This window comes from Vipera berus (genome assembly GCF_964194415.1).
Source record: "Vipera berus genome assembly, chromosome: Z".
Taxonomy (NCBI): Eukaryota; Metazoa; Chordata; class Lepidosauria; order Squamata; family Viperidae; genus Vipera; species Vipera berus.
The window spans coordinates 49496395-49522181 of NC_138205.1; the positions used below are offsets into that span (position 1 = coordinate 49496395).

The window sequence follows — 25787 nt, forward strand, 5'->3', positions numbered from 1 at the left end:
ACATCTTGAGCCATAAGGACCAAAGACTACTGAACACAAAATATCAACATTCAGCAAGAATATGCCAAAGGTGCTTTTTCAAAAGGCAGCTGTGCTTTCTGTTTTTCCTTGGAGAAATTTCATTTCTCATTCAGTAAGTTTCAGTAAGAACTTGTATGAGAACTGTAATGTATTGGGTTTTATATATGTTGTAAGTGTTTGCTGGAGTTGCACTGTTTGCTAATTCAATTGCTAATACTATTTCACATGTATACTTGTAACAGTTGCTAGCCAGCCTAGACTGGTTGTCACCAGCCAGCTAAGTAGGTCTTTGGGTGGGAAACCTTAGCTTCAAACCTATTGGTCACTGCCTATTGGCCAACCGTATAAATAGCAGTGCAGCAGCTCTCTTGCTGCTTCTGTTTGTTCTGACCTTCAATAAAGCATGTTGCTGTTTTGAACCTTCCGTAAAGAGCTGGCTACACAACAAGAACAGAAAAAGCTTCTTGGATGAAAAGCAGAACGTCCTCAAAGAAAAACAAAGAAAGTCCAGCTGCCTTTGAAAAAGCAGCTTTTTAATCTGAATGACTGAGAATCTCATAGCCATTTAGCAAGAATAGGTTAAAAATATATCACAATTATGTCATCCATTAAAAGAAAATAAATAGAAAAATGAAAGGTATTTTTTAAAAGATTAAATATCACAGGAAAATCTACAGCTAAAGTGGGATTGGCAACAGTAATCAAAAGTGAAGTAAATGAACAAAGATAAAAGTTTTGTATTGAAAATCTTTACAGTGGGATTATTGAATGACAGAAGCATTTATATCTAGGAATCAGCTATGCTGGAAAGAAAAGTCCAAGAGACAACATAAATAAATCAAACAGTAAAATAACAAACATCAGATAACAAACATACTATGTATTTATTTAATTTATATATGAAGAATTAAAAATCGCTGGATAGTTGAAGTGCTAGCAGGAGTGTGTCAACAAATATGGAACATGAGTAAATGACTTGTTTAGAGGAAGATTGTTATCCCAGTGCCACATTATTTTTTTAAAAAATATACATAAAATGAATAGGGGAGGGGGAAAGGAGTAGCATTTTATGGGGTTCAGGCAACATAACTGAACCTGTCTGAACCATGAGGATTGGTTTACTTTTTGTATCTTTTAATAGTATTAACAGGTTGACACTATACTGCTCTTGTTTTATGATGTTAACCCTGAACATGAAAATAATTCATTTTAATTCTTTTATTCTTTTTATAACTTCCATGAAAATGCTGTGGAACTGGCTGTTAATGTTTAGAATAAACATTATTCCAATACAAAATTGTTACACGTTATTTTTTGCTTCTCTCCTTTACAACAGCAGATTTTGCAAGGCTATTGACAATGACAGGTCATATTTTCATTAGAACAATTTAAATATGAAAAATCAAAACGAAATTATTTATATAATTCTTTCTTTGATTTGAAAATAAACACGAAATCTTTCTTCAGTTTTAAGGGCTACCACCATCCAGGCAAAACATTGCAGACATGGCGCCAAAACCGTTCCTTGAGCCCAAGGCCCAAGAGCGACTCATCCTGCGCTTCTTAGTACGCGTGGCTGATGACGTCTATAATCCAATTGACAGCCATGATAGTCTTTGTATGATAGAGGGAGGATATTTGCATATTCGCCGTTTGGTCCATTTTGATTGGTAAACACAAGCTCCTCCCTCCTCGTAACGTGCCCTGGGCCCTTGTCACTGCGGGGGCAGAGAGGCGGTGGCTCTGGACACATTTTTTCACTTCGGCGGTCTGTCCTCGGCATCATGTTGCGGGTCTGTCAGCGCGTGGCGACCACAGCGGCTCAGGTGAGCAACACGAGAGAGCTGGTGCCTCCGGCCCTGCTCCGGTCCCAGTTGCAGCCTTTTGTCACGGCGCCTACCTCGTAACAAATGAGCAGGAGAAACGGAAGAGGCCTCATCATTCCAGCTCGGCTTCAACCTCAGCCGTGAGGAAAAAGCAATATGTGGGAACTACTCAGTTACCTACACGTTGCAGGAGAAGGGCGACCGGGGAAATACGGTGGGAGGCGGCTAGTAGTGTGTGCGTTTAAATTGAGCCTACGCTTCCCATCAGGCAGTGCGGGCTGGCGTACTTTTTCCAGGGGAGGGGGGAGGGAGGGCTCTGAATTTCTTACTGCGTCGGCTTGCAGTTAACTGTAGTTCCGTAACAGGCTTAATAAGAAAGATGAGAGCCTTGCGAGAACGCAAGGTCAAGTGCCGATCACTCTCGTTGTCTGCTAGGTGGTAGGCAAGGGCTTCTGGGTTGGTAGGCTCCTTGGATCACCTTCGGAGCTCGGCCTGTTACTCCTGGAAGCTCTTGGTATTTCAAGGACTTCCTCTATTGTCGTGAGAGGCAGCTGAACAGCATCCAGCCATCCATGCCAGTCAAATTGTGGGCACAGTCTTTGTGACAACATAGAAAGACATGACCTTGTTTGAAAAGCTATTTATTAAAATTACGTATTGCTCTTTAGGAAGAGAAAGAAGGTGTAATCTGGATGACTTGTGAAACCGGTAGAGGTGATTTGAATGCATTCAACACATACTTTTGAAGTAACAATTCGATTTAGCATGTTCCACAAATTACTTCTAGTATTAAAAACAACATCCAATAGTTTATTCTGATATTCTGTTAACTTTAGTTGCAAAATAAGCCTTTATGGAATTACTATTTTTCATCTTTTTCATTTAGAATGTTTAGAAAAATTCCAATCAATTGTATCTTTGGAGCATGCAAACATGTAACATACTTTAGCCCCCTAAATTAGAATAGCCCCATGGTGAGAAAGTGGCAAATTGGATAATCAAGTGCTTAGAAATAACAGGAGTCAGTAGAAACATCAAAAGCTTTGTGCAAAGATCAATGGCACAGTGGAAGAGACAGTTGCTGGCCAATGATGGGAGAGGTTAATATCAAGAGAGGAATTTTTCACTATCACTGTTTGTCATTGCACTGATTCCTCTGTCAACAATACCGAATAACTTGAGCCATGTCTACCAAACATCAGAACATCTGCCATGTAAACATCTATTTACATGGATGATTTGAAGCTGTATGAAAAAATACCATCTGAAATAGAATCACTGCTCAACGCTGTCCATATACATAGCTAAGATATTGCTGTGGAGTTTAGACTGGACTAATGTGCCAGGCTTATCATCAAATGGGGAAAAATAGTGAAAACTGACAGAATCAAGATGTGCTGTGGAAATAATATCAAGAGTCTAAATAAAGACATTGTAAATATATGAGTGTTCTTAAAGCTGACAGCATCAAGCACACTAAAGTAAAAAAAAAGATTAGAAGTGAATACATCAAGAGAATGAAGAAGATCTTCAAAGTCAGTGAAATATCAAGGCAATCAACATCTGGTCAATTTCAGTTATTAGACACTGTATGACAGTCTATCCAATGAGTGCATGAAACCATCACAACTGAGATGCTCCTTAGTACCATATGCAGATATCCCTCATGTTCTTAAAAAAATTAAAAAGGAAACTGTGTTCTTCAGTGAAAACTGTATTAGTGTAATAAATTTGAAGTTCCAGTCTCATACCTTGTGATGCAGAGTAACTATTTTCTGCATTGAACATTATTACATTCTACTTTTATGGAAGAAAATAAGCAAATTGGGCATAATGTTTTTATCCAACAGTTCAATTCAATTAGATGAGAAATGAAGATATGACTAAGAATACAAGAAAGATTAATACAATTCTCAGACATCCTTTGCAGAATAGTATATCATTGACTTTGCTTGTCAAGGCTGCAAAAGGTGATCACATGACCCCAGTGATCACATGCCAGTTGCCAAGTGTCCAAATTTTGATCACATGACTATGGGGATGTTGCAACGGTTGTCAGTGTGAGCAGTGGTCATAAGTCACTTTTTTCAGTGTCATTCTCACCTCGAACGGTCACTAAACAAATGATTGTAAATTGAGGATTATCTGTACACAATGGTAAAATTAAGTTCATAAAATGTTAAATCAAGAATTAAAAACTTGTGTTGACACAAAATTAACAAATAGTTTAATTTTTTTAACTGAATTACAAGAGACATATTTTCTAAATCAGCATAGTTTCTGCAGCAATCAAAGAATACCTTTTGATCAAACTTAAAACTTAAATGAATATTTTCTTTCCAATTGCTATCAGTAAAATGTGACTAAGAATCAATTCATTGTTGGTGCTGAAATGAAGAAATGTTGGAAAAAGCAGTGCATTAGAAAGAGATTCATTAATTGAATATTCTGTGTTTACACCTTAAAAGCATTGTAAGCAATATCAATAGATTTGTGTTTGAACTGTAGAAATGAATATTCACATTTATCTGAAAAAGTCAGATTCCTAATGCCATTGTCAAAGTATACATGTGAGAGTCCTTTAGCATTTTTCTTCACAAATAAAAAATAATGTTGACTGAACATTCAGGCTAGAGGATAAAACTGTTTTTTCCTGACATAAATTTGCTTTGTTACGCAAAACAAAACGAACTTTTTTTAATTTTGAAAAGATAGCTACTTAAATTTGAAAATTCAAAAAATGGTCCCAGTTATTTAAATTATATTACCCTGCTTTAAAGTGATGTTGAAAATTGAGAACTGGTTTGATTGTTTTAATATGATAATATTATAAACATGATAATGCTTGACAGTAGCGTAGTTGCTCTATTTTGAACCATTTAAAGCTTGGGTAAGTTAGGCTAGCCTAATGTAGATTGTGTTATAGTACTTCAATTGAATGTAAGCAAGACATTTAAAAGGTTATAAATTAATAACAACCAATTGCCAAAGAGAGATTTCTGAATCTGGGTTGGAAATTAGAGTTCTTAATATGATGTCTTAATCAGATTAAGTTCTGTCCTAGCAAGAACAGAATGTTTCCAGGTCACAGGGTAAAAAAAAACCTATTAATTTTGGTTTTATGCTACCAAAATATCACACATAATCTTCACAGAAAGTAAAGGTGGGCAGAAGCCAAGAAGTAGGTAGTTATTTGCAAGGCTTCTGTAATAAACAGAATTTTAAAGATTGGAAAAATATGAGTTAAATGAAATGAATTTGAAGAAAGTCATTATTCGTAACATATTGTATTTTTTTTAGAATTGTCTTTGTAGTAAAAGTTCACTCCGTTCTTCACGTCTGTCTCGTGGATATGCTTCATCTAGAGAACCTGGGTATGTAGATTCATAAAAGGGTTTTTTAAATTAATTCTCACTAGAGATGATATAGGGAGCCATCCTCTAAGCATACTTTACAATTGCTATGCTAGGTGGGAGATCTAGGGTATTTTTCTTGATAGAGCAGTGCATTGGATACACATTTTTGTATCTTCCTTTATTGAATGAAATAAACAAATGATATGCTAGATTAACAAAGTAAATGTTATCATCCTTCCAATATTATTATATAACTTCTGGGAAAGCCAATCTTCACATCTCATATACACATAGTCCTTGCTTAGCAACCAGTCATTTTATAACCATTTGAAGTTACAATGGCAAGATAATGGGTGCTTTATTTTAATACATAGCATAACTCTGTTCTTCAATTTTCATAAAGATTTGTTTACCTTCAGGTTAATTTGTGAAATCTGATTTAGAAGAAAAAAATTTATAAACTAATGAATATGTTTTGTAATAACAACTATTCTGCCATATTCTTATTTTTCCATTTACTTAATGTTTTCACTTAAAGGAAGTGGGTACTTTTCAAAGACATTAATAGTTTTGAAACAATATTAGATGTGATTTTCCAAATCACACCTAATATTGTGATTTACAGTGCAGAAATATGAAATTTGCATTGCTTCTATACAAGGCAATTTATATTTAGTGTCATACTGATGCTCTTTGAATACTTTAATGCAAGGAACTTCTGATAGAAAAGTTACAAGAACTTTTGAAGAATCGGTGAAACACAAAAGCTCTGTTAGGTGTACCAATGGATTTTCTTACTGCTTTTATAAAACAGCCAATCATTTCTTGTGACTACAGGTAGTTCTCAACTAACAACCATAATTGAGCCTAGAATTATAGTCGTAAGTCATTGTGGTCATTAAGTGGGTCACTATGTGACCAGGCCCAAGTTTATGACATTTTTTGCCATGGTGGTTAAGCAAATATTGTGGTCATTAAGTGAATCCAGCATACCTATTATGGCACTTTTTCCTGTAAACTAAAAATAAATATTGGAAAGCAGACAAAAATATTGAAAAGTATGATCATATAACCAAAGAACACTGCAAACAGTAATCAAGGGGAGTTTGTTGTCAAGCACCGAAGATGCAATCACATGACCACAGCATAATGCTGCCATTGTAACCTTGAAATTGGGTTTTAAGTACTTTTGGGGGAGAGAAATCTGTCATAACTTCAAATAGTTGCTAAGCAGTCAGTCATAAATCAAGGACTAGTTGTACTCATAAATTATGTTTGGGGAAACTCTGTTCAAGGCTTGCCTGTTATGTATATAAAGTTGAGAAAGGGAAAAATCCCATTTTACCTTGAATTGTATTAATGTTGCAAAGAGCAGTTGTGATGTTCTGAAGAAGAAGCTGCTTTGAGAAGTTTCTGACAGATGATATGTTAGTGTCTCTGCTCCCAAGCACTTTTTCATCTTCAAATCCAGCCTTGGTTATAATACATTGGGGTATATTTTATATGTTATTGGGAATAGTGTTTATGTCATGGTTTATAGGAGTTAGACATTTCTCTCATTTGCATTCAAAGATATATATGATGCAGATAATTACATATAGATATTTAAGGCTTTTTAATGTAGGAAGACTAGGCTTTCTAACATATATCTGATACTCTTCTTTCTGTTTTTAAATACATATCTAAAAGATATTTTTCTTGTTTTAACAGTGTATCTGCAGGGAAAATAATCGGTGCCAGTGTTTTGTTTGTTGGCGGAGGAATAGGTGGAACAATTTTATATGCAAATTATGATCCACGCTTCCGAGAAAATATAGAGAAGACAATCCCTTATTCCAGCGATTTATTTGAAATAGTTTTGGGCCCTCTTCCTTATAATGTTTCAACACCAAAGAAACCAGTAAGTTTTGTTTTTTTAAAATTGCACTTGGGATTTGGACTATATTAGGTAAAGGTAAAGGTTCCCCTGCACATGTGTGCTAGTCGTTTCCAACTCTAGGGGCCGGTGCTCATCTCTGTTTCAAAGCCAAAGAGCCAGCGCTTGTCCAAGGACGTCTCCGTGGTCATGTGGCTGGCATGACTAGACGCCAAAGGCGCACGGAACGCTGTTACCTTCCCACCGTAGTGGTCCCTATTTTTGTACTTGCATTTTTACGTGCTTTCGAACTGCTAGGTTGGCAGAAGCTGGGACAAGTAACGCGCTCACTCTGTTATGCGGCACTCGGGATTCGACCCGCCAAACTGCCGACCTTCTGATTGACAAGCTCAGCGTCCTAACCCACTGAGCTACCGTGTCCCTTGGACTATATTATAAATATGTAATTCAAAAATGTTCTTCAGGATACCATTCCTTTTCTAGAATGTATAATCTCAAAAAGTTTATTAGATTTTGAGAATCCCTTTAATGAAACTCTGGTTGAAGGCTTTGCTGGCTTCTGATACTGTTCTTAGTTAGTTAGCTTTTAGCTTTAAACTTTAGGGTTCAGTTTTTGTCCTTGAAAATGAAATTCTTTCTTTGTAAACTTTATTTATTTCATAGCTAAGATGAAATTCATGATGAAGTTATGTCATACTACTAGGTACTGGGAAAGCAAGAGGAATTTTCTTTTTCTTTCAGGTCAGAATATTTTTTAAAACACCAGATGGCAAAGCACAAATAAAAAGATTAAAATTATAACAAGAAAGTCGATTAACTAATGGAACTAAATATTTTTCCCCCCCAGATACAGTCAGCTCCACTAAATATCTCTTCTGTAGCAGAAGTAAAGAAAGATTCTAAACAACCGGTTGTGAGATCTCCAAAGAGCAAAATAGATACTACTTCAACTACTACTGAAGAAAAAGAAGGTAAAAACTATTTCCCTAAAATCCTACTAGGCAGCAGTGTCCTATTAATGAAAGATGTAATGTTTGAAACTAGCTGTTATTTTAAATTAGCTCTAATCTGTTTTTCTTTTGAGTGTATTAATACCTGTGTCCTTTTATATTCTGTGCTTGCTGATGACTTCTGTTGTTGAAATATGCTTTAAAAATATTTTATGTATAAAATTATTAAAAGGTTAAAAACATTATGTAACAAATATAAGAACCATGAATCTTCAGAAAATTATTTCTTTACATATTTATGGTCAAAGAACAAATTAAAAGGAAAAATACCTAGATTAGTTGAGACTAATTAAATAAATTAAGAGAAGGAAAATTATGTAATAGATTGAATAGGTTAAATTAAATAAGATAAAAGTATTTTTATGTGTATACAAACAGCAGCAGTAAGAAAGTAAATAGCTTTGGGTATCTTTGGATTCCCAAAAAGGCAATTCTTAACAGCAGCTGCAATAAAAAAAAGATTTAGAAATATCAGTGGCATAAATTATACAGTTTGGCACTCATAGTAATACTTAAACTCAGAAGAAAGAGAGTATATTAGAATCAGTTTCCAGTATTGAAATAAGGGACAGTAGAAGAGAACATGAGTTACTGATTTACGGTAATTATTTCTGAGCAAATGCAGTTATTATCTCATTGGGAAATATTTTTAGACTGGTTTCCCGCATGTTTGTTAGCAGGGCATTAAGTCTTGCTTATCTGAATACTTTTCGGCATGACAAAGAAAGCTTCTTAAAATAATTAGGAATAGCAAAAGGATTGAGATAAAATTCTTTTAAGTTATAATTTGAAACATTAGCCAGTTTGTAAATCATTGGTGATTAGGCTATAACAGGAAAGATAATTTCCTATGGCTTTTTACAGGACTGGAGTAGTAGGACTGGAGTAGGACTGGAGTAGTAGGACTGGAGATTTGCTTCCAAAATTCAATTGCAGTCATTATCTCAGGTGGTGGCCTCGCATACAAAACAGTTATTAGAGGACTTTCTAGTTTAATTTAAAATAAAACATTAGAAATGAATTGAAAAGCATGGGACATCATTTATTTTTAAATGCAGAATTGCACTCCATGGAGTAAAAATTAGATTACCTTAGCTCTATAAAATTTAATTGCCGCTGGAAAAAATGTACTACCTATACCTATCTGGTTATTACTTTTGAATACTCTAGGTGCAAAGTAAAGCTTTGTCTATTTGTTATTTCTATTTGGAAAAAGAATGACATGTCATACCTTGGTTTTTAAAGCACTTGTTTTGTTCTGTTTAGATGCTATTTGATGGCGATTGGAATATTTAAAAAAAGAGTGCCTTTGGATTTTCAATAATTTGTTGCAAGCTTTTCACAGAGACAGAAGTTACCTTCTTCTCTGCCTCAAGTAAGACTTTGTAAGAGCTTCCAAAGTCCTGCTTGAAGCAAAGGAGTGGCAGTAGTAGTGACATGGAATAATGTATGAATGGAGTTTTTGTATATTTATTTATTTATTTATTGAGTTTATATACCACCCTATTCCCGTAGGACTCAGGGCGGTTTACAAGGCAATTAAAACATAAAATACAAAAATTAAAATCAGTTAAAACAATTAATTAAATTTAAGCCCTAAAAATTAAAGTCTAAAATCCAATTAAAAATTAAACACCCCTCAGTCTGGGCCAGACAGCTCGAAGAGCCAGGTTTTCAGGTCCCAGCGAAATGAACGAAGGTCGGGGGCAGTCCTAAGTTCCGTGGGTAGTTGGTTCCATAGGGCCGGCGCAGCCACAGAGAACGCCCTCCCCCTGGGAATAACCTGCCGGCATTCCTTAACTGGCGGTACCCTGAGAAGGCCCTCCCTGTGGGAGTGCACAGGACGATGGGAAGTTGATGCCGGCAGCAGGTGTTCCCTTAGATAGTCCTGACCCAAGCCATTTAGGGCTTTATAGGTCATCACCAGCACCTTGAATCTCACCCGGAGGGCAACTGGAAGCCAATGCAGCTCGTGGAGAAGAGGTGTTACACGGGAGTAACAACTCGCGCGGCTGCATTCTGCACCAGTTGAAGCCTCCGAGTGGTCCTCAAGGGCAGCCCCATGTAGAGAGCATTGCAGTAGTCTAACCGGGAGGTCACGAGCGCATGAGTGACTGTGCGTAGGGCATCTCGGTCCAGATAGGGCTGCAACTGGCGCACCAGGCGAACCTGGGCAAAAGCCCCCCTGGTCACGCTCCTATATGATCTTCAAAACTGAGCCATGAATCCAGGAGGACGCCCAAGTTGCGAGCCCTATCGACGGGGGTGGGTAACACCTCACCCCCCATCGTTAACGATGGAAAAAGCTGGTCAGTCCGAGATGCCGGTATGCACAGCCACTCAGTCTTGGCAGGACTGAGACGAAGCCTGTTTCTCCCCATCCAAACCCGGACCGCCTCCAGGCAACGGGACATCACGGCGAGGGCATCACTGGGTTGGTTCGGGGTGGAAAGAAAAAGTTGGGTATCATCAGCGTACTGGTGATACCCCACCCCGAAACCACGAATGAGCTCACCCAGTGGCTTCATGTAGATGTTTAACAGGAGGGGAGAGAGGACTGACCCCTGAGGGACTCCACAAACGAGAGATCTCGGGGCGGACCTCTGCCCTCCCGTCAACACCGACTGCGAGCGACCCAGGAGGTAGGAGGAGAACCACTGTAAAACAGTGCCCCCCACTCCCAACCCCCTGAGACGCCGCAGTAGGATACCATGGTCGATGGTATCAAAAGACACTGAGAGATCTAATAGGACTAGGACAGAGGAACAACCCCTGTCCCGAGCCCGCCAGAGATCATTCACCAGCGCGACCAATGCCGTCTCCGTGCTGTACCCAGGCCTGAAACCCGATTGGTACGGGTCAAGATAATCAGTTTCCTCCAGGAACAGAGGGAGCTGATGCGCCACCACACTCTCGACAACCTTCGCTAAAAAGCGAAGGTTGGAGACAGGATGATAGTTATTCAAAATCGCTGGGTCCAGGGCAGGCTTCTTGAGGAGGGGCCTCACCACCACCTCTTTCAAGGCGGCAGGGAAAACACCCTCTCTCAAAGAAGCAGCTACTACTGCCTGGAACCGGCCTCGTGTCTCCTCCCGGGCTGCATAAACCAGCCAGGAGGGGCACGGGTCCAATAAACAGGTGGTAGAGCTCAGCCTCTTCATGATCCTGTCCACCTCATCGGGGGGTCACAGGATCGAACTCAGTCCAGGTAACACTCTCAAGACCGCTCGATTCCTCCACGTCAGACTCTGTCCAGTCAGAGTCCAAGCCGGCCCGAATCTGAGCGATTTTATCCGCCAGATGATGACTAAACTCCTCGGCCCGCCCCTGCAAGGGCTCCTCCCTCTCCTCCTGATATGTTTACAGTGCCAATCATTCAATTAATTCATTGTGATTACAGGTCATAACATGATATAGAATACTAAAGAAATGCAATTAGAAAAATAGGAAAAAAACAACAACCCCAAACCATATAAAATAATTAAATTTGGGAGCCAGTTTGGTGTAATGGTTAAGGTTAAGATTAGTCTCAGCCCAACCCACCTCATAGGGTTTTTATTGTAGAGAAAATAGGAGGAAGAAGGAATGTTATATATGCTCACTTCCTCGAATTATTTATAAAATAATAAAGATGGATGGATGGATAGAAAGAAAGAGAAAGAAAGAAAAAAGAAGAAAGAAAGTTAAGATAAAAATCAGTACTATTGTACTTTGTAAAGGTAGTGATCTGGCTATTAACTGTTGGATCACATCCCCAAGAAGATAGTTCAGTCATTCAGCATCCAACCCTTTAAGTCTATGTATCATCAATATTTACAGCAGGCTCAGAAGTCGCTCACATAATCTCAGCAACAGGTGAAGCATTGTCAGTACCAGCTCCAGGAATGCAGCAGGAGGAGGAATGCAACAAAAGTCACGTTCAGCAAAAACCTCCTGACTTAGGTATCTTTTGTTTATCTGCAAAATTCTGAAAAAAAATTAATTATGGAAATTCAGAGTTAGTCCCATTATACATGGGTGTTAACTGTCAAGATTCTTGCCAGCTTTTTGAGCAAGAATTCCTCAACTGATTGACAAATGACTTATTTAATATTTATTCTGAGAGTTTTGTATAACCACTTTTGATATTTTGTTACTGATTGTGCTTACTTTCTTGAGATGCTTAGTGACATGAAGATTAATAATTTTGTCCCACATCTAACATATCAATTGATTTAAGATTATTAATTTTTATGATTGTGTAACTTAAAATTTCACATTGTCATGTGCCTAATTGCTGCTTTTAGTAACCAAAACAGTTAACTTATATATTCAACTTCAATGTAGCAAAAAAGTCACAAAAATATTAGTTTTATATAGAAAGTGACAAAACTCTTATTTATTTTGGTTATGAAGGTAACATCTCTCTTCAGTTCAAATCAAGTTTATTTCAGAGACTGAAACAATTAAAGATATATTTTATTTGTTAACAAAAAATAACATCCCTCTTAATTTCTATAGTTCTATTATTACTATATTCCAGGGATGGCGAACCTTTTAGACACTGAGCGGCCCAAAACTGCCCTGCCCGCTCCGCCCCCCCCTCACCCCTGCCTGCCTGAGGGGAGACTTCCTCGGACAAGCGCTGGCTCTTTGGCTTTGAAACAGAGATGAGCATCGGCCCCTAGAGTTGGAAACGACTAGCACGCATGTGCGGGGGAATCTTTACCTTTACATTTAAGCTCCTAGCAAATAGGAGAGGTAAACAATAAAAATAGTAAATAGTAAAAAATAGCAGAAGGGCAAAAAGAAAAAATAGAAAAAAGAAAAAAAAACCAAAATTTGTAATCCAAAGTATTCTGTTTGGAGGGATTTCTTGTTATTCACTCTTTCAAAACAGCTTGTAAAGATTCCAGGTCAATCTGCATTTGTAATCCAGAAAAGTCCAATGACTTCAAACACAGCTTTTATTTATAAGTGTAATCCATCCTGTAAGACAGGGCAATCCAAGAAGAGTCTTTCTTTCCCAGCCACAATCTTCAGGATTTTAAATTCCAAGGACACCAAGATATTTATAAGGAATGAATGTTTTACTCCAGAGCAAACTGCATATAGTTCTCAGTTTTGCCACTAGATGTCATTAGATGTCCATTCCCACCATACTTTGAAAAAGTTCAAGAAGTTAAAAACCTGATGGTTTCCAAACAAGAAATAAACAAAAAGCGATCTATAAAACCAAACGTTTTCCAAGTTATTCTTCTTTTATGCCTCAGTCAGCTTCACAGTATTGTTATCAGTTTTAATTTCTCCAAAGCTTAAACTGCTGCTTATAGTTCAGGATGGAGAGGTAAGGAAAAAATCCCCCCTCCTTGGAGCTAGGGGTTTTGTTTTTGAATGCTGTTGGAATGCTGTTTCACAGAATTGGTATTTCCATTTGAAGAGAGATAAGGAAAGTAGTGTCACCCAGATCGGCTGTTTGCCTTCTGCTTTAAAATTCGTTGTCTCCAATGATCAGCTGCTTCTGGCAGACTGCATGAGTGCGGTCACCCTTTCTTCCTGCCGGTCCCAAGGATTCCTTTGGATCAAGCAATCTGCATAGTTTCGCCTTTTGGCCAATCACCTCTGCGGGGCGACTTTCGGTCCTATTGGACTCCCCAGCTGGTAGAAATCGGACTTGGGGAAAGGAGATTCGTTCCTCAGTACCCACCTTGCAGCGACATCACCGGAAGCTCATCTTGGGTCATTTCTAAGTGCCACAATTCGAATCTAGAGAGCAACGCTGCCAAAGAACCAGCTTTGGCAGCAAAAAAAACAGCAGATTGTTGGCGGGAGAGAAAAAAATCTTCCTACTGGTCAGCAGCCATTTTGGGGAGGAGTCTCATTATTGGGTTTATTTTTGTTCAGTTTAAACCGGAAAAAACATTTTTCTCAATAAAATATCCCAGATTTTTTTTTTGAAAACTTTAGCAATAAAATACAAAGTTGAGAAAATAAAAAAAACTATAAATATTGTTCTTATAAAGTTTTTCCCCCTCTTTATTTCTGACAGACTACTTTTCTTGATAATGAATGCCTCATCCTTTTTAATTTTTTTCTTTTGAAGAAATTAACGTGAACATGACTTGGAATATATATATTCAATTTCACTGTACTTACTGCTTTTGTGACTATTTTTAAATCCCTCTTTATGAAATCTTATGGAGAAAGAAATTCTTCTGTGTAATTTTGTAAGAATTCAATGAATCTGTCACAGTATTTAGATGTCATCATGAAATAAATTTAAGAGTTACTTTTGTATATTTCGCCCCCTATGTCCTGGTTGTGTATTTTATTAACTTAATGAATGTCTTCTTTGAAATTAGATGATAATAAGAAAATCGATTTCAATACCAATAAGAAAGAATACTGTTTACTATTTTATCCAGATAAACAATTGTTCCATTGCCGATGGTATATAGGTAGGATCTTTCCCTGAAGTTATTTCACTGGTTTCCTCTGGCCTTACCAATTTTTTTAGTCCAAAGTTCCAAAAAGGAATACATTTACAGATTATGATAGTGTTCATAAAAGTTATTGTGGTCCACTGGTACTAACTCTCTTTCGTAGTAAGCTAAAATTTGTGGTTATCAGGATTTTCCTTTTTTTCTGTTACCTGTTTTTAGTATGTTTTCTTAAATACATTTTACATTTTGCAAGGCTTTTCCCTCAGGCAGCCATAACCTCCAATTTCAGATTGTGCCTCTGTTCTCAATTTTGGAATTGAAGCTACAAGCAGAGTTTCATTTTGTTACTAGCTGATCAAACTGACCAACTGATTGAGATACTTCAATTCCTACTATGAAAACACAGGCCTAAATTTTATTTTAGAACTAGAAGAAAGCACAAAAAAGCAATTATGTTTCTTTCTTTACTCAGGTGTTAGAAGAAGTGGAAAATTTTCCATACTTGTACTGAACTCTCCAAAACTCAGTGTCAGTGCATAGATTTTACTGTTGTCTCCCCAGATCCAGAGTAGTGTAAAAAGCTGCAATGTGTCTTCATACTGTTTTCAGGGTGAGCAGAAATGTGGATCTCTGTTGTTCACACTATAATTTCAAGATTTATGAATGTGTGTGTTAATGCCATTAGAATGACTGAAGGCATAGCTCAGTCATCAAACCCTCATTGCTAATTGGTTTAAGACAAGGTATTAGGAGGACATTTAATATACCTGCAAAATGCTTTTCAAGCACACAGTTCATTATAGAAATCTAACAAGTCACTATCTTAAAAATAAGTTTTGCTTAGTCTTGGTTTTCCTTTCAGTATTGTGCTTAAAATATGTATATCTAGGTAAAGAACATCGTCGTGGTGATGCTGTTGTAAAAGAAAGATCACCTGAAGAGGTTGCAGCTCGTCTAGCACAACAAGAGAAAGAAGAACAAGATAGAATTAAGGGTAAGTTGGGCAGATAATGGGGCTATTTTTGTACAATTCCAAAACCATGATTTTAATTTCAGTAGCTCTAAAAGAAACCTTTTACCTCTTGAAAAGATAATTAATTTATGTGGTTCATATTCATTTTACAGCATTTAAAGATATTCTGATTAAAAATAGATTGATGGGCTATTTTAATATACATTTTATTTGTTTCAATTCTTATTGCTCTTATGAGGTGGCAAAGTTATGTGCCAAAATATAGTTTGGAACTATGGCAGTGGTGTAGAAGTACCTCATAAATACTATGTAGAAGTACCCTTCTACAAGCCAGGATGAGCGAATCTGGAACTTTTAAGTGCTTTGATATAAGTCAGAATGGATAGACAACCAACTTTTAAGTATTTAAATCTGATTTCTGGTCTTGACTTGTCTGCAAATAGTTAACCATACTGCCAGTTCTGCATTTCATGAAAAATTGTAGTCAGATGCCAGAGAACCATGGAAAAAAATATTAAAAACTAAACTGGAAGATTTAAGTTAATCATGTAAGGTTAATGATCAATAAAATCTATCACAGTTTTTTGCCTTTCCCTTTCTAGCACTTGCAGCATCCTTGGAAAGCGCTTTGAATAGCACTGCTCGTATCACTTTGCAAGCAGTTACTCTCCAGGAAGCTGCTGTGCAGGCAGTCAATCTTCATGCTCAGAAACTGAAAGAAGCTATGGATAACTCTGAGGTTCACTTGCTTTATTTTTATTATATGTTAAATTTTTGTAAGTTTTGTTCAAGTGTTTTTAATCGCTAAGGAAAGGTTGCTAAATGTGGCATGCATCTCTAGAGATCAAAACCAATAGATGTAAGTGGGATGTAAGTTATTCAACAGTACAGTAGTCCTCACCTACCAACAATAGAGCAGGGGTGTTTTTCTGTTAGAGCAGGGGTGTCAAACTGCTGGCCCGTGGGCCAGACGCGTCATAAAGAAACCGCGCCCACCCCATTGCCAGCAATGGTGAAAAAGCTCTCATATGTCGCGTGATGTCATGTGATGCCGCAAGTTTGACATGTCTGTATTAGAGAGATGAAAAGTTAATAGAGATAGTTTTGTACTTAACAATAATTCATTAACTGACTATTCAAAGTGAAAGTACCACTGAAAAAAGTAAATTGTGACTGGTCATCGTGTATGACAGTTGCAGCATCACTATGGTCACATGATCTAAATTTGGGGTTTTGGCAACCAGCATTATTTATGACTGCTGCAGCGTCACAGGGTCATGTAATCACCATTTGCAACCTTCCTAACTGGTTTCTGACAAACCAGTTGAAGGGGAGGTTGGTTTTACTTGACAACTTGAGTGATTCTTTTAACAGCTGTTACACAAAAAAGTTTAAAATAGCCACAAATCATTTAACAACCACCTTGCTTAGCAATTCTAGTCACAATTGTGCCTGGGAAATTGATGTACTTTTTTTTTATTCAGCAGGACTAGATGCTCGGTATCTAAGTACTCTAATGCATTTTTTTCAGCGGTGTGCTCTGGAGATACATTTTGAACCAAGACAGTGCAAATCTGTTGCTTGGGGACTGTGATTTGAAAGAACCCAAAATACGTTTTGATTTTGTAAACATATATATATATCACATTGTTGAATGAAAGCCACTTTTTCAAAGTTAGCTAGTGCATTTATACTCCTACTAAAAGGTAGAAGAAAGAACATCTACAAAGGTTTGGATAATCTGTGCTACTGATATGTTAGAATAGAATAAAATACTTCATTGGCCAAGTATGATTGGCTACACAAGGAATTTGTCCAATAATGAATTATTAAAAATAATGATAATAATGATGTATTATGAAATGATTTGGTATCTTGAATATCTTGCTAGATTCAAAGTGAGAAAAAGGCAACTCAGTGGCGAACTTTGGAAGAAGCATTGAAGGATCGTAGAAAAGCTGTGGATGAAGCTGCAGATATTCTACTAAAGGCAAAGTGAGTTTTCCAGTTTTAATATTAAAAAAGATTTTAAAAATATTTGTACTATAAAAATAACAATTGTAGAGTTTTTGTGTTAGTTATTGGGACTGGAATTTCTGTTGCTAAACAATGCAGCAAGATTAGTAGTCTCTTACCATCATTAAGTGAGGATAGACGAGGGCCTCCTTTCAACTTCCTGCTGGTTTTCAAAAAGCAAGGTCCATGGGGAAACCCTCAGGAATTTGCAAATCTGAGGCAATGCAAATAGGTAGGTAAATGGCTGCTATTGGATCAGGTATGACCAGTGACTGGCAAGATGCTGCAAGGAATGACTGTAGGCCAAGAATGACTGCTGCTGGGTTGTGAAGGGTGCACAGTGACTGGAGAGATATAACACAAGCATTGGCCACAGGCCACAGACTGCTGCTGGGTTGGGGAGATTTGCTGAAGTGACTTACAGCCTATCCTATTGGCTTCCCTCTTGACTTTACTCATAGGAAGCAAGCAGGGAGGGTCTCAAATGGTGATTACATGACTGTGGGATGCTGCAGCTGTCACAAAGGCACAAGCACCCAGATCAGAATCGTGACCACAGGTATATGGACAGCTGGTCCTTTAAAGACCAGTTGTAAGCACATTACAATTTAGAACCATCATAACATCAAACGGTCACTGAAAGAGTGGTCTGAGAACTGCCTGTTAATACTGCTCAACGACTTCATTAAAAAGGAATTATTTCATTTTATTAAAAGTTCATATTACCTTATTTGGCAAGATCTTTGTTCCCATATGAGAATAGACATTTTGTTCAGCCTTAAAACATTTATTTATTTATTGAAATAAATTTATATGGTCTCTCATCACACCCTCATGTGACTGAGCAGTGTACAACAAAAACAGTTAAAAACAAACATAAACAACTATAAATAACAATTAGAAATAAAAAACAAGATTTCAGGAAAATTGGCAACATTCTAAAGATCTCACAGGCTCGCTCTTCTTGGGATTTGTTGGGAAAAAATTGTTTAAGGACTTTCCAGAGGCTGGCAGGGATGATGTAAATATGTAAATGTCTGTAATCTTCATTTTATTAAACATTTTTTACATCTTAGCACCTATGATATTATGTGAAATTGTGCCTGCTATCTAAATAAGTTGATAACTCCTGCTTTATAAACAATGCACATAGCAGTGACAGATTGGATTTTCATCATTTTTTTGCTTGAACAAACAATGAATGCTGGTATATTTGATGGATTCTGGTTTCATTTAGAGAAGAAATAGAGAAAATGAAAGGTGTGATTGATAGTGCCAAGAAATCTCATATACCTGGAGTCAAGCCTCACATACAGGGCACAGAAGAGAACCTCCACCGTATGATCACTGATCTGGACAATGTGGTCAAAAAGGTAAACTCATACAAAATCGGGTTTTATAGATTTTCATTAATGTTATGGATATTTCAGTGAACTTTAATACTAACAATCCTATGGGAGAAGGGCGGTATATAAGTCCAATAAACATAAACATAAACATTTATTTTTTGATATCTTAGAAATAAGTTGATATATTTTCCCATAATAGACTACAGTACATCTAATAAATAAAGTAATATTTTGCTGAGAAGTACATGAAATAGGAATTTATTTCAGTATCCTTTTTTCAAATATTTTCTTTCATTTTTGTTAATTGTTGGATAATTACTGTTGCCTTTTCATTTTTCTATGCTATCAGTATCTCTATTTTGTATATTTCTAACAAGGAATTTTAAAGTTATCCTTTTAATATAGAGGTTAGATAATGAGAACCTAGGACAAGAGCTGAGAACATGTGAAAGATTGCTGCTTCTTCAAAAGCAAAAAAGTCAAATTCCTTAACTATAACTGGTCCTATTTGAGTGATTGCCTGTGTAGACACATGGTAGTTTCTATGCACAAATAGAACTTCTCAGAAGTTCACATAACTTCAGAGAATGGATGTTCATGTCTTACCTGGGCAGGGATTGAATCTTTCATATTTGTTCTTTGGAACTTCTACCAGTAGTGGGGGGAAAACATTCATTACCCTTCTGAGAACCACCAATACTGATAGTTAACCTTGCTTTTTTCTTCATATTCTCTGTGGTCCTGGAATGGCCAACTAGACTACTATGCCTTAGGTAGATGAAGCGGTCTAATTCAGACAATAGGAATATTAGAGAAATCATTTGACAATGAATCATTGTTAATGACTCCTCTAGCTCACCTACAGATATGGACAATTTATAATTTATCTCATCTATCAGAAATGATTGAAGTAATTGATAAGCTTTTGCCATTGAATCATTGCTTAACTGTTTTGTTACTGGATATTCCTATTCTTGCCTGTTTCTACTCTAGGCATTGTTTATAAAATTACTGACTGAACACCTACTTGAGATTTTAAGCTTTTTTGTTTTCTGTAGGTACAAGCAGCACAGTCAGAGGCTAAAATAGTAACACAGTACCATGATCTTGTAACCAAAGCAAGAGAAGAATTTCAGAGAGAGCTGGATAGTGTTACTCCTGACATTCAGACTGGTTGGAAGGGGCTAAGTAAGTAAGATCAAAATATATAAATAGCTGACGTCATGACCAACATCTCCATTTAAATACTTGATTTTTAGCACTGATTTAGCTTGATTGACACTTTCCCCTTGTTAACTCCTTAAATTGATGCCTACTTAATTCTGTGGACTCTTAATTTTGGATACTTTCTTTTGGGCTTCATATGGGTATATTTTCCTTTCCATCAGCAATAAAAGTCTGCCATATCTAAATAGAATGTACCTTAAATTTGAGAAGGTGTACATTTGTGTTTAATAAACAAACTCATACTCCTCCAGTATTTATGTGGAGAATTAAAATATAGAAACAAACAATGTGCAAGCTCATCAATTAAATTAAAACCTCCTGCTGGCACATGGTTCTTTTAAGAGTGACATTTATTCAAAGTTAGATATATAGGAGACCTTCATGTATGACAGACAGCAGTTCTATAAGTTAGACAAAGGTAATTCCCACTTACTACTTAATGTCTTTTAAAGTTCTAGGAATGTCGGATTGAATGTGACACCATCTAATGTATTTTTGTCTGCCTTTTAAATCAGCTATTAGTTGAGCTATTTTAAACAACAAAAACTCCTAATAAGCTACTATTGTTGAAGACATTCTTCACCATATATTAAATTGCATTTTTAAAGCAGATAATGTTAAAATATTAACAGTAAAGTAAATAGTTCAGTCATAAGTAAAATATAAGTTCAGTGAAACTAATCAATAAAGATATACTTGTTGCAGTTCAGTTTTGGATGAGGAAATGTATAAATTAAATAAACAATACAAAGTAGTTCACTAAAACAGCAGTTGGATGTAAGTTCCTCAGTACCAAATCCTCCAGTAATAAATGGCTGACGTACAGTAAATCCATGCATATCTATGATATTGAATTTAAAAGAAGCATTGTTATGCAAACCCAGAAAAATTAGTAAGCTAAGAAATTAAAGATCAGAGATAAAAGAAAAGGAAATAACAAGTACATACAGTTTACACAAATATCAATCATATTCTTCCATCACATGCATATAACGATTAATGTAATACCTTTTGTTCTTTAAATTTCTAGCCTCTTTTTTGAAGATTAACTGTCGCAGTACTTTCACATTTTTCTCTTTTCTTTCAACTTATCTATCCTTATTTTTCATGTTGTTCTTCATCTAGTCTGTCTCTATGACTAATTATGTCTACTTCTTTTGTACTAATTGATTTTATATTCCATGCTCATAATTTCCCTGTTCATTCTTAACCTATCTCTTCCTTTACTTTTAACTCATTTTCTTTCCATTCAATTTTGTTTCATGCTGAGATGCCTTTTTTTCTCATTTCCATATAACAAGGTGGGCATTATCAATTCTTTCAACAAATACTTATTTTTCTAACAAACCCCGTGTAGAATGCAAATTTGTACATTTAACATTTGTCCAGATTTTTCTTATCTATACTATACTAAGCCTTCTATTACCTGCACAAATTTTCCTACCTGCCTTCTTTTTTGCCACTTACATGTAATCTGAAATTATTCACTCCAGTTCCCTGGTAGATACAACTACCTTGGTTTTCAATGCATTTATATTTCAGGTTCATTCTCCTTGTTGCATCATGCAATGTATTTGACATTTACTGCACTTCTTTGGATTCTCAGGCAGGCAGCCATACTGCTTGCACACAAAAGTCATTTATGTATTCATTCAGGACTCCAAATAACATATATGAATATCCCACAAGAATTCCTTGAATATTTGTTCCATCAATACATCGATATATATCCTTCTCTTACTCCCGACTACTTGTTCAGTATCAGATTATATCAGATATTTTATTCATTTTATGTATGCATTTTGGTTGCCATCTTTTTGACCCCATACATATTGTATATTTTGCCATCCTTATTTGTTGCCACAGTCATTCTTTTAAATGCATTTTTTTCTTGTCTGCTCTTCTTTCTTTTTTCTTTCCCTTCATCAAGAATCCTTTCTCAAATGTTATATTAGATTATTTTCACACACTTCTGCGGTACTTTGTAATGTTATTATTTTTACTATGTTCCCAACTGTTTCCACATCTACTTTTTTTACATTTAGTTGCATTCATTTTTTGGGGGGGAGGGAGTAATCTGTGTTCTTTGCTTCTACTTGAATCATACATTCTCTTCATGCAGTTGACTTATTTCACTCTAGTTTCTTTTACTTCTTTTCTTTTTATTAATATCTATTCCTAAGAATCACTTTTGTTGCTGGCAAAAAAATTTTGCTGCAAGAACGAGGTGGAGTTAGTATCACGCAGGAGCTAGCCCTTCCTTGTTTGCGGCGTGTGCGTGCTTGCAGCCCTGCACATGTGCACACATGTAAATTGCTTCCCCCTCCTTTTCCCTCTGGTCCGCCAACCGACAAAGGTTGGTGATCTCTGATCTAGCTCACTCTGTGTCTAAGATGGGAATCGTGGTCTCTTGATTTCTAGCTTAAGGTCTTAACCACTACATCAAGCTAGCTCTTCTTTATAATTTATTCCTCTTATATTCCAAATTGTAAATTCCATAAATATTTTCCATTGATCTCATCCATTGAGATTTTCACATGACACAGAAGCATGCATTCAGTTACCAGCCTTGATAGTACCTATGGCATATGTAACATTCCATTTATGATAAGCACATAACATTGGTGATTTTCAGCACTTTTTAGCTTGTGTGACTCAATCACAGCTAAGATCACCACTATTCTATGCAGCTACAAATGAAATGAGATTGCCTTCTAAGTGATCTCACTGGGAAATAAAGACAGATACTGAGAATACATAATTAAATAATTACTTTAGATTAATGTTCTAAGAAAGTATTCTCTATTTTGATGTGTACTATTTCTCTCATTTCTCAAGTAGATGAATCAAGTAAAATATCATGCTAATAAATATATAGTCCATAGAAAGAAAAAGGCATGACTGAGCAAAATGCCAAGGAGATTTTGCGTGCTTTTCCTTTATCATGCTGCAGTGTCCAAAAATTAGGACTGAAGGAAGAAGCAGAAAGATTTTTCAAAGAAAGAAAAGTTAATCTGAGTTAGTGGGAAGATTGAATCTGTGATTACACCTACCATTCTGGTATGCCAGAGAATTCCCCCATATATACACACCTTTGAGAGGTTGAAGCCCAGCTACAAATGCTTACTAGTATCAGTCTTGAATTTTTAATTATCTTCTTTATTTAAATTTTCAAGCCTTATACTTGTAGCTATATTCTTCACTTCTGAATACTTGTAACAACTCATTGATCTGCTACTTTGAATCTGGTTTAACGTTCTTCATACCTTCATTTTCTTTTGCAGAAATAACTGATGTTGGTGAGTTCTTAACACTTTGTGCTTTGTATAAATTTTGTCTTGTTTATTTTAACATGAGAATAAAGTAGCAAACATACATATACATTTAAAATGTCTATCTTAAACCTTACATAATATTTTTTTTAAAAAATGTACTAATGTGCAACCAGTTACATATGTCTTTGTGTTCCAACATGAACAGTCATTTTCTTGAGCCACTCACAAATTATTATTTTATAAAGTTTAGGTGTGAATGTTTATGTACATGTAAATAATTTGTGTGGATTTGTAAGAAAGTAATCTTTTTGTTTTGGTTCCTATTAATTTTTTTCTTTAAATTTCAAGATTGTTTTGTGTATTGTCCATGTTAAGAATGATTGTTTGTTTGTTTAATTTATTGGTCACCCATCTTATCATAGGATACCTATGGGCAGCTTATAGTCATAAAATCTATCTATCTATCTATCTATCTATCTATCTATCTATCTATCTATCTATCTATCTATCTATCTCTATCTATCTATCTATCTATCTATCTATCATCTATCTATCATCTATCTATCTATCTATCTATCTATCTATCTATCTATCATCTATCTATCATCTATCTATCTATCTATCTATCTATCTATCTATCTATCTATCTATCTATCCATCCATCCATCCATCCATCCATCCATCCATCCATTAAAACATAAATTAAAACTAAACATTAAAATCTAAAGTTAAATCCATTTTTTAAAAAAAACATCATCAAATGGTTTTTGACTTAATAACTTTTAAAAATATAATTCTTGATAGTAGGTCAAATTGAAATTTAAAAATAACTATTAGTAGTTCCTTTATTGAGCTGAACACAGATAAAGCTTTGAACAACTGATCTAAACATAGGATGACACAAAACTTGTTGAATTTAGATTATTACTTTTAAAAACTATATTTTTTTCTTGGTTTAATCAAATTAATAAAATTACTCGATACTACTTTTTTATTTTACTGTATTATTTTTGTAATGGTGCTGCAATTGTTAGATTATCCCTACTGTAGAGATCACTGTGTAAAATAATTTGAGTCCAATTAGTGTTTTTTCTCTTATTTCATGTGTAGTCTTTCAGGATTCTGAGTGTTTAAGAAATGGCATAAATCAATTCCTCTTCCTACCTCTAACTGGGGCACTCAATGAGAAAAGCTTCATTTGATAAACATTTTATTTACTGTTGCAAAAGCACTGTACTTCTCTTGTTCTTTATACCCTAAAGTCTTTTTGAATGAATAGATTTCACTGATGCTTTCATTTCCAGAATACATGAGAACATAAAGCAATTATTTTGTGTTGTTTTGTATTTCTATACTGCTTCTTGCTACAAAAAAAATATTCAAGTAGTTTGCAATATTCGGTTCTGATAAATGAAAGAAATACATAGAATTTTGAACCAGCCTTTTCTTGCTTCTTCCTAGTAATATTGGATATCAGGTCTCAGTTACATGTTGGCTAGGAAGGGTTGGGAACTGCAGCTTGAGTTGTTTGGAGGCATTAGGTTGAGAAAAGTTGAAATAATCTCACTTTGTTTATGCAGTTAAGTAATATGTGAAGATTTAATAATTTTTATCTGTCTAAATATCTGTCTTCACCAGCTGACCGGTTGACAACAGATGACTTGAACTCTCTCATTGCTCATGCCCACCGCCGTATAGACCAACTGAATAAGGAGCTGGTAGATATGAAAGTCCGAGAGCAACAACATATAAAGACAGCTCTGGAAAAGCAAAAATTGGAAGAAAAAAAAGCTTTTGAGTCAGCAGTAGCAAAGGCATTGGAACGTCATAAGAATGAAATCCAAACTGAACAGGAGAAGAAGGTAACTAATGAGTATTTAATTTTCTAACATACTTTTAAGTTGTATGTGCAGTATTGGCCAGCAATTGGGGCAAGGATTCTTATTTAGTGTTCATTTGCTTAATAATACTGCATTAAAGTAGACCTCAAGACAATGATTTAGTTATGATAGTTTTGAGTACAAATTTTCAAGTAGACTACAGTCTTTGTACTATTTGAATGTATGCTTACCACAAAGTCCAGCTTCTAGTATGTATTGCCAAATCAGTGCATTAGTGGGATTAACTGGAGTAATGTTTGACAAACCAGAGATAAGCACTGTGTTATAAATCACTCAGAAAAAAAGTATAGCTCCATTCCCATGAGGCAATTATTCAAACGAAAACAGTTGTATGATTTCTCAAGAATAAAAAGTTAGTTACAAAACTTGTCAAACACATTCAAAAGCAGGTGGACAGCAGCCATAGAAGTTTTCTTTGCATGGTGTTTGGCCTTCTAGAATTGGGAGATCTTGTAGGAATTAACCCCTACAAGACTGACAGAATCAGGAAAGTTAATTTCCTCTTAGAAGCTTTTATGCTCTTAATTCAGTGGCT

At 35.9% G+C, this 25787-nt stretch overlaps 1 protein-coding gene across 3 annotated transcripts in view; it reads left to right on the forward strand.

Moving 5' to 3' along the window:
- Positions 1-1700: 1700 nt before the first annotated feature.
- The window catches only part of IMMT (inner membrane mitochondrial protein), a 33369-nt gene continuing 9282 nt past the window's right edge, over positions 1701-25787 (forward strand). For 2 of the 3 annotated variants that reach the window (XM_081344317.1, XM_081344319.1), the window contains exons 1-11: positions 1701-1847; positions 5148-5221; positions 6914-7103; positions 7927-8050; positions 11909-12031; positions 15401-15505; positions 16087-16223; positions 17376-17479; positions 18738-18873; positions 19908-20037; positions 24990-25213. In XM_081344317.1, coding sequence (XP_081200443.1) covers positions 1806-1847; positions 5148-5221; positions 6914-7103; positions 7927-8050; positions 11909-12031; positions 15401-15505; positions 16087-16223; positions 17376-17479; positions 18738-18873; positions 19908-20037; positions 24990-25213 — 1389 coding nt within the window. In that variant the 5' untranslated portion in view covers positions 1701-1805. The remainder of the gene's footprint in view (positions 1848-5147; positions 5222-6913; positions 7104-7926; positions 8051-11908; positions 12032-15400; positions 15506-16086; positions 16224-17375; positions 17480-18737; positions 18874-19907; positions 20038-24989; positions 25214-25787) is intronic. The other variant, XM_081344318.1, reaches the window with a different exon arrangement.